This window comes from Podarcis tiliguerta, assembly GCF_965153285.1.
Source record: "Podarcis tiliguerta genome assembly, chromosome: 17".
NCBI lineage: Eukaryota > Metazoa > Chordata > Lepidosauria > Squamata > Lacertidae > Podarcis > Podarcis tiliguerta.
This window is the reverse complement of record NC_139550.1, coordinates 37890956-37905953: the sequence shown is the minus strand read 5'-3', so window position 1 is coordinate 37905953 and position 14998 is coordinate 37890956. Positions and strand designations below refer to the sequence as shown.

The window sequence follows — 14998 nt, the reverse complement described above, 5'->3', positions numbered from 1 at the left end:
TCTGTGTGCTGGTCACGTGACACACAAGGTATCTGTGAACAAGCGCCGGTTCCCTTGGCCTAAAGCAAGATGAGTGCCACACCCCATAGTCGCCTTTGGTTGGACTTAACTGTCCAGGGGTCCTTTACCTTTATGTCTGGGAGGGCCCGCAGGTCCACCTGTGAGAGTGTCGCTGAGGAGTGCAGCAGCAGCAGTAGCCAATAGGCTCTGGTGTGTACCAACCATCCCTTTGGGGCCATGATGCAACGGCACCCCCTTACTACTTTGCCTGATAGACCAACCCAGCGAAGGTGGCCCATTCTCCACCCTGCTAACACAGCAGCAGCAGCAGTGATCCCTGGTAGGCCTAAGTACCTTACTGGGCAGAGAGTGACTATCCTGGAGTCCTAGGAGCAGCTCGATCAGGGAAGTCCAAAGCATGGCCCAAGGACTGCATGTGGCTGTTGAGGACTTTTGGCAGCCCTCCACAACATTTGACACCTCTCTCAGCCCTCGTGCTGCCTTCCCAAAGCCGGGTAAGCAAGGTGCTGGGCTTTGGGAAGGAGGTGTGAGAGCTTTGACAGGGTCCTTGAGTCCTCCTGCGTCCTTCCCAAAGCCTAGTTAGCACCTTGCCAGCTTTAGGAAGGAGCTGGGAGGGCTCTAGGGCACCGCCAGAGGCTTGCAACTCCTCCCCAAAGCCCAGCTCCTCACTTAGCCAGCTTTGGGGAGGCTGGGCGGGGTGTCAAGTTTTGGCCTCGCTTCCCCCCACGTGACAGGTTGGTGCGCAGCCCACAGGTTCTGTGTCAAAAGTACTGTTGTGGGCCATTTGGTATGAAAAGTAAGACTGGCCTGAGCTAGATCCTTGCCCACCACTGTAGAGTCTCATGCTGAGGCCAGCTGGAAACAGGGTGGAGCACAGGATGTGGAGAAAGACTCCTACCCAACCCTGGAAACATGAGCCACAGTTATACATGTCTCTCTTCTCAAAGAGCATTCAGAATGGAGTGAGTTTTGAGAGTAAAAGATGGTGTTCATGAGGTGGCCCCTGCTCAGCCCAGTGAGGCTCATGTGGCTAGTCCCTGTTGTCCTGTCCCTTTGTAGCTTCATCCCCACACTAGGGAGGCCATTGCCGGTTGCATAACTCCTTGTCCCAAAGCTTGCAGAGGGTTAAGGACCCTTTCTTGAACAAGTAGGTTGGCAACTCCCCAAGGGAGCAGGGAGCATCGCTGGCAGACACACAATGGTGACCTTCCTGGTGGCCTGTGTAGGGCTGGGTGTCAGGTGGGGAGCAAACGGGGAGGCGGAGAGAGAGAGAAACATTCAGTGGGCGGCAACTGGCAGGTACGTCTTCTGGACCTGGTTGCACAATGGATGCCTGGAAAGAAGGGAGAGTGGAACCACGTGGCTGCTCTGCCAGTAAATTCCCCTCAGCTGCCACTTTTCTTCCCAGCCCACCCTGGCATGATGGTGAGGGACAGTCTGCAGTGACTGAGGCTTTCCCTGTAGTGAGTTTGTTCTGCTCCATACATCTAGGCTGTGATCCTGCAAGGCTTGCTGTAATCTTGTGCTTTGAGGAGCTAGACTGTAGCCCATCTCGGATCAGAGGGCTGAAGCTTAAAAGCAAAGTGAAGCTTGTTTGCACCACTTTGGGAATTGACAAGGCTCATTGGGGCCTGCAGCATGTGATGCAGTCAGCAGCCCTATTGAGCCACTTCCGATCTTAGTCGCAGGAGTATGACATGCAGATTTATCATCCTGGCCCAGCTTGAGTCTTCCAGCCCACTTCCTCTTTTTTTGCAAAGAAGAAATCTGCAGATGACACATTTTTTTAAAGTAGTTGTTCACTCCACCATGATCAATTTGACTGTGTGTACATTTTTAAAGTTATTGTGTCTAAATCTATATTGTATATTATCTCATTTACTGTATGAGTCTAAAAGCCACTGTCAGAATTAAGAGAAATGTGATGGTCAATATGCCAAGTTTTGTTATGGGCAGTGCTTTTTTCTGGGGGGAAACAGGGATGCGCATACCCCTAAACAATTTGTGAATCTAAGTTTGGCCTTATTGAGGGGCAGTATTTCAATTTGAGTAGGAAAATGACAGTACCCCTAAAAAATTTCTTTAGAAAAAAAACCCCTGGTTATGGGTGCCAGACTGCACTGTACTCAGGCCAGTTCCAGCCAAGTCCCATGCATGTTTCTTTGGAAGAAAGTCTTGGTGTGCAGCTCTCTGCCCCTACCTGGCTCACTCACTCTCTCTCACTTGCCTTGCCCCGGGTGCTGACAACCCACGCTACGCCACTGTGCGGCGGTAGAGAGCTTCTGCGCATGCACAGGAGTGGTCTACTGCTACTGCGCATGCGGCACAAACCTGGAAATATACTTCCAGGTTTGCCGCTTACGTATTCCAAAGTTTACATAACAGGAGGGATACATAAGCGGAGGTACAACTGTATGTCAAGAGTGTTTCCCAGGTATGCCACATGCATTTTCTTGTAATTTTCATAAATTATAATACATAGACCTGTGTTATTATTCTGGTATTGCTGATGCGGGGAGAGAATTGATTTCTTAAGGACATGCAGTAAGCACATGGAAGGAGCAATATCTGAAAGGGGAGCCCTAACTCAGCTTAGAAACTCTTGGCCACTATGCTATATGACCACTCTCTCTAATAAAAATCAATTTTTCAAAAAGCAAATTCACAATTGTTGTTCTACCATCCACTGGCTGATTCCCCAAACAACATTATTGCACAAGCAATGAAATGAAGCCACACGGTCCAACCACCCCCTCCTGAAAAAATAAGGACAGGGACATCTAAGAGATGAACTGTTTTGCAAGATTTCTGTACACATACCTCTTGAACTGCACTGAAGAGGAAATTGGCTTCAGCTGTGCTTGGATTTTGGAGGAATGACAGTTTGCAGATGTTTTCCGTGCATGCAGAGCAGGTCAGATGAGCACTGCAATGATCCCCGATGGAGACCATCCACTTTGATTCCCAGATAAACAACCATTTGCTATCCAGCAAATAATGGGTAAATTCAGGTAGTCCCATCATGACAAAGGCAAACCTCATCTACAGTCACCGCACAATCTCACTGAGCTCAGTTCATGGTACAAAACAGTATGTGCCTGTACTTCTGCATAGCCTAGAAGAGCCTAAGCTCTAAGGCTGCCATCTGCTGCCCTGGACAAGGACTTCATCCCCTCCAAAATCATCCTCAGAGAACCTCTGGACCTCTCTCCTTGGGTGGCGTCACCTGGCACCTTTCTTGCAAAGCCATTCTCACATACTTTCTGGTGGCACTTAAGGTTGTTTTGCTGGCTGAAGCACCTGCTTTGAACTTGGTACTTTGATATAGAGGATCCTCTCAGGAAAGCAGTCCATCTCAGGCTTCAAGGGCTAAAACCAGCATTTTAACCTGGGCCCAGAGCAATCCAGACAGGGGTGTAGGGGGCAGGCCGCCCCGGGTGTCATCCCTGAGGGTGTGTGTGACAAAATCCCCGCTTGACGGCAATCTCTGCGCCAATCACCCCCCCTTGGCGTCGATCACCGCACCAACCTTCCCCCGGGCACTGATTGCCACACCAATTGCCCCCAATGGGCGCCAATTGCCCCCCCCCCCGGTGCCTGGCATGTGCGCCACTCTGGGTGCCCGAGCGGCTAGCTCCGCCGCTGAATCCAGATATGCATCCTCCACACAGCTTGCTCTGTAAAACCTGATTTCATCATATCCCTTCCTATATTGACAGAGATTTTGGTGCAAATCACATCCTAAATAAAGCTTTTTCAGTTACTTCTCCCAGCTGCCCAAAGAACAAAATTCCACAGCATTTGGATAGGATCCATAACCTATACACTTAAGAATTATAACTTATTATTATTATAACAATACCTGGCTTTTGACACTTGAGATGCATATTTTTAAGTCCAGCCTTATTTCTCTGTTTGTAAGTTGTTTAAAATGTTTTTAATCTTGTGTTTAATTGCTGAAACCTGCTCTGGGATGAAGGGCAAGTAATAACAACAATAGTAATAGCCCTCCTTGTCCCATTTTCCCCCTAGACCTGCTGCTAACAGTATTTTAAATGTATGTTTATTCCAAATGCAGCTCCATTGTATTGCTCTCCTGCTGCCGCTGTGCCGCCAGAGCACGATTTCTGTTCCCATCCTGAAGCAAAGTTCTTAACCCGAGGTACTATTTCTGGGTTAGCAGAGTCTGTAACCTGAAGCGTCTGTAACCCGAGGTACCATTATGCAGCTTATGACAAGGGCAGGGCTGGCAGGGACACAACTAAGATTTTAAGAAAATTTACTGGTGAATGTTCAAGTCTGAGTGTCAACCACAATATCTATACAGTAAATGTTCCTTTCTTCCTGAATTTGTCCATCTGCTTGTGCCACTTGAATTAGCAAGACCTACAGAGACCACCCACAGCCGTCCAGAGGCCAGGAATGGAGGGATGGACATGGCACAACTTTCCCAGAGCCCAGTCATGCGTGGGAGGGGGGTTATTCCGGGGATCTTCCTGATTTCGTGCCATGTCGCCTTTTGGGAGCCCCGCCAGATTGTGCGCCCTCGCGGGGCGGGGATTCGCGTCGCGTCCCCCTTAAGAACCGAAACAAGCAGGATTCCGCGCATGAGCAAAGCAAGATGGAGGAAGCGGCGTCGTAATTGGTCGGCGTGACTACTTTCTAGGCGCAGTCTGATTGGGCGCCGCGGAGGGCTTGGGCGGGACCGCGGTGCAAAGCTGTGCGCGGCGATTGGCTAAGCGGCTCCCCCGCCTCTCTTCCCAGGCATTGGCTGGGGCGGAGATGGACGCGTGCTTTCCGGCGCCGCTCGGGGACCCGCCTGCGCTCCGGCTCTAGAGGGATCGGGGGCTCCTGCCGCGTCGGGGCTGAGGGAAGAGCGTCGCCGCCGCCATGAACATCCGGAATGCGAGGGTTCGAGCCCCGGGGTCGCCCGGCGGGGCGGGGGGGGGGGGACGGCGCGGCGCTGAGGCTCAAGGCCTTTCCTAGAATGAGTGGGAAGGGATCCCCCGAGGTCATCCAGCCCCTTTCCACGCAGGAATGACCGCTCAAGGATCCCCGGGGAGGGTCCCTCGCCAGCACCGGGATTTGCGTGAACTGCTTTTTCCAGGCAAAACCGCCCTTGCCGCGAGGAGCAGCGCCCTGCTGGGCACCTGGGGGCCGAGATGGGGCAGCCGCCACCCCCAGGTGGTTGCTGCTGGAAACAAGATGAGATCAGCTTAGCCCGGCCTTTGGCATTGGGAAGCAGAGACTGCACCAGACTGCTCTGTTAGACTGCTGCTGAAATGGCTACTGGTAGTCAGGTTTGCGGGTCAGATTGATTCGGCAAGACAACCCTTATTAAATCAGGGAGACTTGTTTCCAGTAGGTGCTGCTGAGCCTGAGGTACTGGAGAGAATAGCTGTCATGTCCTACTTTGTTAGTTTTCCAGATTCGCATCTCTTATTTCAAGATAAAGTGCCTCTGAATAAGGAGGTTCTATTTTGCTGTTACACACAGCAAACGTCAGTCCTACTGAGGAGGAGAGTAGCTGTGAAGTGGGTGCATCTCTCTCTGCTCTGTTTTAGTTTTTCTTCCTTTTTTCTCCACCAGCCCGAGGACCTGATGAACATGCAACACTGCAACCTCCTTTGCTTGCCAGAGAACTATCAAATGAAATATTACTTCTATCATGGACTCTCCTGGCCCCAGGTAACTCTGTCTACATACTAGTGACTTGAAAATTGTGGAGAATAATGGGCAACCGCAATCCTTCAAAGAGACCTTGACTGCAAATCTACTACTCCCTTTACCACCACCCCTCTCTCTCCCGCCCCTTTGTATTGGCAGCTGTGGTGCTAAGGTGACCCCTCTGAAAAACTCCTTCTGACCCAAGATCTCCTGGGTCTCCTGCTGCCCTCCCACAGCCTTTGTCTGGGAGCTAGGCCTCTAGCTTCTGGGAGACGGCCATGGTGCCTCATAAGTGACAGGGCAAGTCTTACTAGCCTCTCCCAGCTTTAATTAGCAACACTTGAGATTTTGTTGACTCCTCAGGATCTTTTGGTTGCCCTTGGTGGTTTTGTAATGGACCTGGGCCTGTGGCTGAGTGAGCTAATCAACACTTGTTACTCTGGCATGGCATTGCAGGTAGGTAGGGAGGTCTGTACTTCAAGCCCGCCATAAACACACTGGGTGGCCTGCCCAGGTTGCTCCCCAGACGGTGTTCCTGGGGCTGCAGTGGTTGTTCTTGGCTGTTCTCTTCCCACATAGAATCAACTCTTAGCTTAGGTGGCGGTTACTTCCTGGGGATAGCAGCACGTAAAGATGAAATTGTGCATAGACCAAACACACACTCCCTCCACCTCCGCACACTATCCCAAGGTGAGTGCAATAGTTGGTGGGATTGTCAACATTCAACACCCACTCCCTTTAAATTTTTTTTAGCTGAATTCATGCAAATTAAACGTGCATAAATTGCGAGGCAGCTGTATTTCCATCCTGCCACCTGCCACTTTCCTTCCTATGCCTGTTACAGGTGGCAAGGAGGACGACAACATGGAGGTAGGGATGAAATGACTAAGCCCAGTGCCTGCCGCTTTGGGGACTGACATACATATTCTCAACATTTCAGCCTGATAAAGCGGCAACTTTCTGTCTCAACATCCACACTCGCTCCCATATGGGAATTATAAAAATGCTGACTTGTCTGACAGAGTTGTTGTAAAGAATAAGATAAAATTCTATGCCCTCCCCAACCAACTAAATAATATATTTGAAGTGCTTTGATTACCCAAAACACTGATCTATAAATGCTAAGTAGTATTTAGGGATGGGCTCAAGCTTTGTGGTGGCTGGAGGGATGGGATAATCTGTCTTTCCTTTGGCTTTGCCTGTGTAACAGGCTGCTCTTTGATCCTGCTTGGACAAGAGCCACGTTTTCTCTCAGGGCACTGCTGCCTTCTGCCATGCCTGAGGGTGGCTGTGCTGCTTCTTCTCCAAGAGAGCCCACTATGTCACTCTAACTGCCTCCTTGCTCTCCCCCAGCTCTCCTACATTGCTGAGGATGAGAACGGTAAGATTGTGGGCTACGTGCTGGCTAAAATGTGAGTAGAATCATTTATTTGCACGGCTTTGGTATGCCTTTGTCTGTATATCTTGCACTGTATCTCTTGCACTGCAGCTTCACAGGAGGCTCCAGCATATGCTAGCAAGACACATATTTTAAGGGGTCTATGCCTGAATGCTGTTGGTGCAGACTCTCACTTCTTCCCCTTTGCTGACTAGTCCCAGCAGTTAGGGGAAGAGGAATTCCGTGGCATAAGGGTGGGCAGTGAAGCACTCTAAATTCCACTCTTGTGGGTACCTTGAAGATCCCCCAGGTGAAGATGCCTCTCCACCATCTGGCTGGCTGGTGCACAGCAGCATTTTTTTGTTGCTGCCACATTGTGGTGCGAGTCACCTGGCTTGCATTGTAGCTCTTCAGCAAAAGAACAGAGTCTTCTGCTGCCATGAGCCAGATGACTTGTGCAGTAGCACAGCAGCAGAAGACTCAGCATCTTTTGTAGAGTGTTATATACCACTGTACATCTTTTGTCTCTCTGACTGGGGTCCTGTGGCAAGCAGCTGCGCTGAGGTCAGATTGGATAGACATCAACACAATGAATGAATGAATGAATGCATAAATGCATGCAGGCATTGGACGTATTGCAGCTACTAGGGAACCATAAAAGTTATTTTAAGTTTATCTTAGGAAATAGTGTCCAGCTACACAGCATTGTAAAATATCATGTTAACTAAAACAGATTTAAATGGATTTTACAGTATCTTTTTAAATTTAAGACTGATGTAGGATATTTTATAGGAGCAGCAAGCAGGTAGCTCAGCTTTTTGCATATTTCTGCTCTTGATGTTTGGACAGGAGTAGCTACTTTTGCTAAAGTTTCCCTGAAGTGTGGTATAATTTTATTTTGAAACTGGTATAGCTGAGACCTAAACCTAATGCTGACCTAAACCTCAACTTTTAGTAGTATTTCTTCTCTCTCATCCTGTTTAGTTCTGATTCAGACATTAAGTTTAAATGATTTAATAACTGGCTCAGTTACTTTGAACTTATGCAGATACATATTGTGCAGATTGATATTATCAACTATTATTTCTGCAAAGCAAGCCTGCTTGGAGTGAATATTATGATGAGTCAAGTACTTAGCTAGAAAAGTACCCTTTGCAATTGCTCAATAAGAAATAAGTTTTCTTAAGCTTCTTAAGTTTTCTGGTGTGGCTCCGTGACTGTGGTGACTCTTGGGGAAGAACCTTTAACTCGCACGGGGCAGAGGTGGTGGGGTGGGCATCCCAAGGGAAACCCCCTCATGCTCCCTAATTCCATTCAGCTGGCTCCTTCCTTCCTTCCTTCCTTCCCAGTGGGCTTCTGAGTGTGCCGGGGGAAGGCAGGCTGGTCCAGGCTCCCGGCTCCCTCCCAGCTCTGGGCAAGATGGCTGGTCTTGGCACTGCCAGGTAGCTGCTGCAGAGCTTCTTCTGTCTGGTGCCTGCCTGGAACAACTGGTTTGGTGAGCTGCAAGCAGGCCAAGTGGCTTCTCATGTTCGCACTGCAACCTCGTGCCTCCCTTGGCTAACTAGTTGGTGTACAGGGATGAGACAGCATGGCCATGGCAGTGACTTCAGGCTTTGCTAATGTCCTCTGCCTCCCTTATTCCAAGCTTCCTGTAGCCATGTGCACCTTTGGAGCATGTGTGCATGGCTCCACCGAGGGGGCAGTCTGGTGGGGGCTGCCTGGACACCAGTCATCAGTGGTGGCTTGTGGGCCTTGGTAGATGCCCAACCAAGCTGGGCCACTGTAATAAGGCAGTCTGAGCTAGGCTGACTGGTGAAGGCTTGGCATTCTTAATTTTCAAATTTGTCAAATAGCCATAAATATTATGGAAATACTTGTACGTTGACTTACAGTGCCACCACCCTAAAAAATGTTTGGTATCAGGCCTGGAAGAAGCTGCAAGAAAACACTTAATTGCCTGATAGCAGGACACAAAACTATATTCTTTGTGCAGTAAGTAGACCAAAGGAAGCTGCTTTTAGCTGTATTGGTAGTCGAAGATGACACACAGTTGATTTGCTGAGGAAATGGCTGAAATGGTGGAAGTGCTCTTGTGAAAACTCTGGCAAGAAATCTGGGAAAAACAAAAGCTCCAGCTTGAGGTTCTGCGTTCCACTTTACCTATATTTCTGCTTCTGCCATTTATTTTCTAAGAGAGCAGGAGTTCTGCATATTTCTGCCAGGTTCTTTTCCTGTATTCTCAGGTGTGCGTTGTTATTGTTTTAGTAAAAATTGAAAAGGGAAGGAAGGAAGGAAGGAAGGAAGGGTACTATATTACAGGTTTGTGTGATAAAGAGACTAGCATTGTGGAGAAAATAGTGTTGGTCTTGATGCTTAGCTCGTTACATTTGTGGGGTGTGCAAGATTGGAGCTGAACTGACACACTCAGTTTCTTTTTTCTCCAGGGAAGAAGACCCTGATGATGTTCCCCATGGTCATATCACATCTTTGGTAATACTTTCAGTTTCTATTGTTACAGCCCCTGGGCATGTTTGACAATTGAGGTGTAACAAGTAGAGATCAGTGTCTTGGAAGGCTGCCTGTGTCTCCTCTCAGCAGGACTCAGCCTTTTGTTAGGGACCCCCCCCCCCCCAGGCACTCAAGCTGTACGGATGATGAAATACAAGGGGCAGGAAGGTTGTGAGAACTGCTGAGTGCCTGGGGATCATTTTGTGAGAGCCTGAGCAGTAATTCTGGAAGCAGAAGTTGGAGGACAGAATTATTTGGTTCCTTCCGTTCAGGGCAATGCCCAGAAGAGCCAGTTGTGCCCCCCTTGCCAGACAAAATAGTGGCCATGTGACACTTGTGTCCATCACTGGAATTTGTACCACTGTGCCAAACAGATTTTTGCCATAACATTAGTGTGGGGCACCCCAGAACTTGTAAGTTCAGAAAGTGGCTTTGTGTGTGAGAGAGAAGGAGTGTCTTAAGGTAGAAAGGTTTATGGAATGCCTCTTCCTTCTGATGGCTTTTTGTCCTTCCCTAGGCGGTCAAGCGTTCCCACCGACGCCTTGGCCTGGCCCAGAAGCTGATGGACCAGGCTTCACGGGCCATGATTGAGAACTTCAACGCCAAGTATGTCTCCCTGCACGTACGCAAGAGGTGAGTCTCTCTCCTGCTCCCTGTTCATCTCCACTTACGTCGGCTTCCAAATAATGTGCTCTTCTTGTTACGCAATGGTTACTGTGGGCGTGAGGCTAAGGGCAGGGTTGCCACATGCCTACCACCACCACTGTTCCAAACACTTCATGGTTATGCGCAGAGGAAGCACCTGTCCTCCTGTGGAACAGATGTGTGGTTGTCAAGCCAGTGCTGCTTCCTCTTGCCGCCCGTGTCAGAAGCAGCACCCAGTGGTTTTGGTCTTCCTTGCCTTGGATTCCTTATTCCTAGAGAGGAAGCACTGGCTTCCTGCCAAGCCCCCACTCCTGCCTTCTCTTGAGCCCAAGTGAAATCACTCTCCGCAGAATCCCTTCCCAAGCTCTACCCCAGAGGTAGATGCAGATCGCAGTTACGCTGTCCTGCTTGAGGGTGAGGGAGGGAGGGACATGCAGGGTTCATTGACCTTCTTGCAGTCCCAGGTCTAGCCCCATGTTCTCTGCTGTCTTGGTTTACCAAAACTACTTTTCTCCTCTTGCTTTGCAGTAACCGAGCAGCGCTGCACCTCTACTCCAACACTCTCAATTTCCAGTGAGTACCAAGCGGGCAAGTGGTCATAGTGGATGTTTGGTCAGAGTGAGAAGGCGGTTTGGACCCCTGTGTGGTTGGCAGAGGTCACTGGGCAGCTTTGAGCTTGCCTCACCGACTGGTGTGGCCAAGGCTCTCTTCTGAGCTCTGTGAAGCTCTTCCGCTGGCAGGTGTGTGAATGTTGGACCCAGCAAGTAACCTGAAGGCTCCAGTGACAACCAGAGATGACTTGTGTTCCCCAAAGGTTCAGCTTGCTTAACTAGAGGAGGGAAACGCAAGGTTTGCTCCTCTCAGCTTCAGCTGTGTTTGTGGAAGGAGCAAAGGAAAGCCATGCAGAGTCAGACCATAGTTCAGCTATCTCAGGACTGTCCACATCAACCTTTTTCAGCCAATAGCCTGCATTTTCTTCTGGACATCCATCCAAGGGCCACATGCCTATGATAAGAGGGGCCGGAGGCAAAGTGGGTGGAGCAACAAATGTAAACGTTACCTTTGCACGATAGGCTAGTTTCTGCACACATTCATGTCCCTCCTGCTCCAGCAGGCAACCGAGGGGTGTTGTCAGAGTTCAAGGACGCACCCCAGCCAGGCCAAAATGCTCACGGCAAGTGTGAAGCAGAGCCGGAGAGGGACAGTGGGTGTGACTCGGGAAGAGGTATAGCCTGGAGAGAGACCCCAGGTAGAGAAGGGCCTTTTGGGTGCATTTGGCACTTAGCCCTAAGTTACACCTGCTTGGTTTCCGCCGTGTGGCTGTGGCTTCCCAGGGTTCCAGCCAGGAGGCTTCCCAGCCCTTCCTGGAGATGCAAGTTATATGCAACATGTGCTCTGCCTCCGAGATGCAACTCCTCCTCCGTGTAAACCTGAATGCACAGCTTCGGTTGCTGGAAATGGGGTTGAACGATGTTTAAAAACACATCTGATTAAAATAGTTGAATCTCCTTTAGGAAAATTGAACAAATTTCTAAGGCACCGGGGAAATCCCAGTGCTAGATATGAAAAGCAGGTTAGAAAATACATGGATCTTTGAAGGCTGGTGGGCGTGTTTTTATGATCCCATGAAGGTTTTTCATCCCCATTCTCACCTGCAAATCTTCTCAAAGTCTTATAAGCATTTATTCTGAGGACAGGAGATGCATTCTTAGATTCATCTGCCATTCATCTCCAGCCAGTGCCCAGCCGTGGGATGGTGGGAGCCCAATCTATATCGCGCTTTTTATTTTTTTAAGTGTTCAAAGCACTTCATGTGCACTCTCTTGATAATATTTACAACAGCCCTGTGAGGTAGGCCAGTATTGTTATCCTTATATTACAGGTCGGAGGTCTGAGGCTGAGAGAATAGTGCCCTGCCTCCAGCTGCCTAGTGAATTCATGGCTGAGGAGATTTAAACTGGGACTTCCCAGCTTGCACACCTGCCTCTTCTGCATTAAGACCAGCTGTGAGCGTGCTTGGGGCAGGCTTCTGGGACTTGACTGTGGTGGATTTTCCAGTGAGGCCAGCATGCTTGCTCTTCCCACTAGGATCAGTGAAGTGGAGCCCAAATACTACGCCGATGGGGAAGATGCGTACGCCATGAAGCGCGACTTGACACAGATGGCGGAGGAGGTGAGCACGACCCTGCTGGTGCCCTCAGTGCTGGAGTGTGTGAGTCTTTGATACTCCATCTCTGAGGCTGCTGCTCCACTAACTGCCCTTAAAAGGCAGTTCAGATTCTTCCACTGGTGTGGACGTTGGGACCCAGCCTGTCTCCTAGCTGTACACCCATTGCATCAAAAGTGACCCACGTAAGCAAGGTGCTTGATGGCTGAATTCCAAACTACCCGGAGACAGACAAGGCAGCCTACAAGAGGGAGTTGGAACCTCCGGCAGCCTTTCTTCATACCTTCTCAACCTGTAAAGCTGAGGGAGATGGCGAGTAAAGCAAAACCTCGGCTGTTAAGAAGAGGGAGAATAGGGAATAGGGTGGCAAGGCTCCTCCCCCCCATCTGATGCCCTGTAACTTTGTTTTGCCTATCGGCCCCTTAATGTTATCAAGCACTTCTCTCTAGACTTTAATTTCCCCCTGCTCTTTATTTTTAAGATGGGCAGGGAGTGAGGGGAAATCACCCAATACACATACAACATGATAACATCAGACGGGTTTGAATGCAGGTATCCTGTGAATCAGCTGTGTTTGGCTGATCCAAGATGCTCATATTTTGACATTTGGATGAAGGGACGTACCTGGCATGTCTTTCCCCTTCCTCCATTGAGGCCATTTTCGTGCACATCTTTTACTAATTAATTTCACTGGTCTTCCTTTTTCATTTCTGTTGCACAGATGTGGTTTTTTAGACTGATCACCATATTTAGCATCTAGAAAAATGGAGCATTTGCTTTGAATCTGTTGGCATATTCCATTGCTGAGGGGCCTGCTGTCAGTTGTTATTGTGTGGGAAGATGATGCTTGTATATTTTTGTGATGAGCAACACAGCTCTTGGTCCCACGCACTTGTTTAATTCCTTAAAAGAAAAGTAAGTGTGCCCACACCTATTTTGGGACGCTGTGTGTTCCTCCTCTGCTGATGTACACCTACGCAAGAGTTCTCAACCAGATATACTGAGACAGACAAGTGGAAAACTGCAGCAAAGCTAACCTCTCCTTGCAGTTCCCCTCCATTTTGCCAGGTTGTTGTTTGTATCTTTCAAGTTCTTTGGAGGCTGTGTGTCTCCCTCTCCCCTGGGCTGGGGTGCTCATGTAGCCAGGCGGAAAGGGTGGAGGAGGTCAGTATCAATAACCGTATACATACATACTCGCATGTTGAGCTGATGGGGTTTCATGCTACTACGGTTGACGAGGGTCTCACAGTAGTTTTCTGGATGTGCTTGGCAGGATGTTAGAAATGTGAACAGCGGCAAGCAACATCGAAAACATTTCCTCCCATAGCTGCTTTGCAGATTTTGAGGCTCCTTTTTTTGGAAGGTGGGGCGGTGTCTGACATGACTGGGCTGTCTCCTGGAAAGAATGCGCAAGACCTTTGTAATTCAGCCAAGGGTTTTGTGGATGAAAACTGCTTATCTTCCCAACACGCACACATTCCAGCTAAAACAAACCCCTGTTCCCTCACAGCTGCGGAGGCAGGTGGACCTGAAAGAGAAGAGCAAGCACTCTGTCCTGGGCTCCATTGAGAACAAGAGTGGGGACCACAAGGTCAACCACGTTGGCGAATGCTGCCGGGATGAGAAATGCCCTGGGGCCGTGGTGGGCAGCGGGCCTGGGGCTGAAGACAGCGGCGACAGCAAAGATGTCAGCGAGGTCAGCGAGGCCACAGAGAGCACAGATGTCAAGGACAGCTCAGAGGCCTCTGACTCGGCCTCCTAGCAAGGGCTTTCGCAAGGGCACTCACTGTCCAGCCTTTGAAGGATCTGTGTCTTTGCTTGCAGGTGTAAGGTCCCTACAGGGGATTTGGAAATAAAAGTTTATGGAACCAGAGGGGTGCGTGTGCTGGTATGGCTTGTGTGTCCTTTCAGTGAAACTTGCATAGAGAGGGAGCATGGAGGAGGCCCACAGCTCCTCTGCGTTTAGCCTAGATATTCAGCCCATCTCCTTTCCTCTGTATTTCAGTTACTTACGTGGTTCTGCACAACTTAGTCTAGGGTTGCCCCCTCTTTTCTGAGAGACACCAACCTTTCCATTTCCAGTGGAAGTGGGAGAAAGGTGGTGAATCACATTTTAGGGTAACACTTTTTATCTGTTGGTTATTGCTATGCCACTTCTGAGTTAGCAATGTCAGCGTCTGACATCTTCCCTCATTTGGCGTGGTGCAGTCGTGGTACACTTCGGGTACACTTCGTGGTACACGATGCAACACCAACCCCACACAGCCCCTTTGGCAGAAGGCCTGCAGAAAGTGCACACAGTGCCCTTCTGGGTTCAAGGACCCATAGAGGAAAAGACTGGACAAAGCACCCCAACTGGCCAGAACATGCAGCAGAGCGAGTGAGAGGTATCTACTAGTAACATGAACCTCTAGTGGCTAAAAGGAACAAGATTGGCAAGCAGGGGGAAGGAAGGCAAAAGTTATCAATTTACCTTTTGCATGCTGGGGGAGGGAGGGCTTCCAGTGAGCAGTGACATGTATCATAGGACATTTGTAGCTGCCCCCAACTTGAAAGCCCATTCAAAGATGCTCGGAGCATAGGGGCTTCAAGGGAAGACTTTCCTTGTATCT

At 49.5% G+C, this 14998-nt stretch overlaps 1 protein-coding gene across 2 annotated transcripts; it reads left to right on the top strand.

The window, feature by feature from the left end:
* The first annotated feature begins 4786 nt into the window (after positions 1 to 4786).
* NAA10 (N-alpha-acetyltransferase 10, NatA catalytic subunit) lies at positions 4787 to 14259 on the top strand. Of its 2 annotated transcripts, none has more exons than XM_083421213.1 (8): positions 4787 to 4932; positions 5611 to 5709; positions 7042 to 7100; positions 9511 to 9556; positions 10092 to 10207; positions 10748 to 10792; positions 12308 to 12392; positions 13897 to 14259. In XM_083421213.1, exons 1-8 carry the CDS (start codon positions 4912 to 4914, stop codon positions 14146 to 14148), a joined length of 723 nt encoding a protein of 240 aa, XP_083277339.1. In that variant the 5' UTR covers positions 4787 to 4911; the 3' UTR covers positions 14149 to 14259. The 2 variants fall into 2 exon arrangements, with proteins under 2 accessions (XP_083277339.1, XP_083277338.1); XM_083421212.1 differs by having other exon boundaries at positions 4794 to 5177; positions 5292 to 5709.
* The last annotated feature ends 739 nt before the right edge of the window (positions 14260 to 14998 follow it).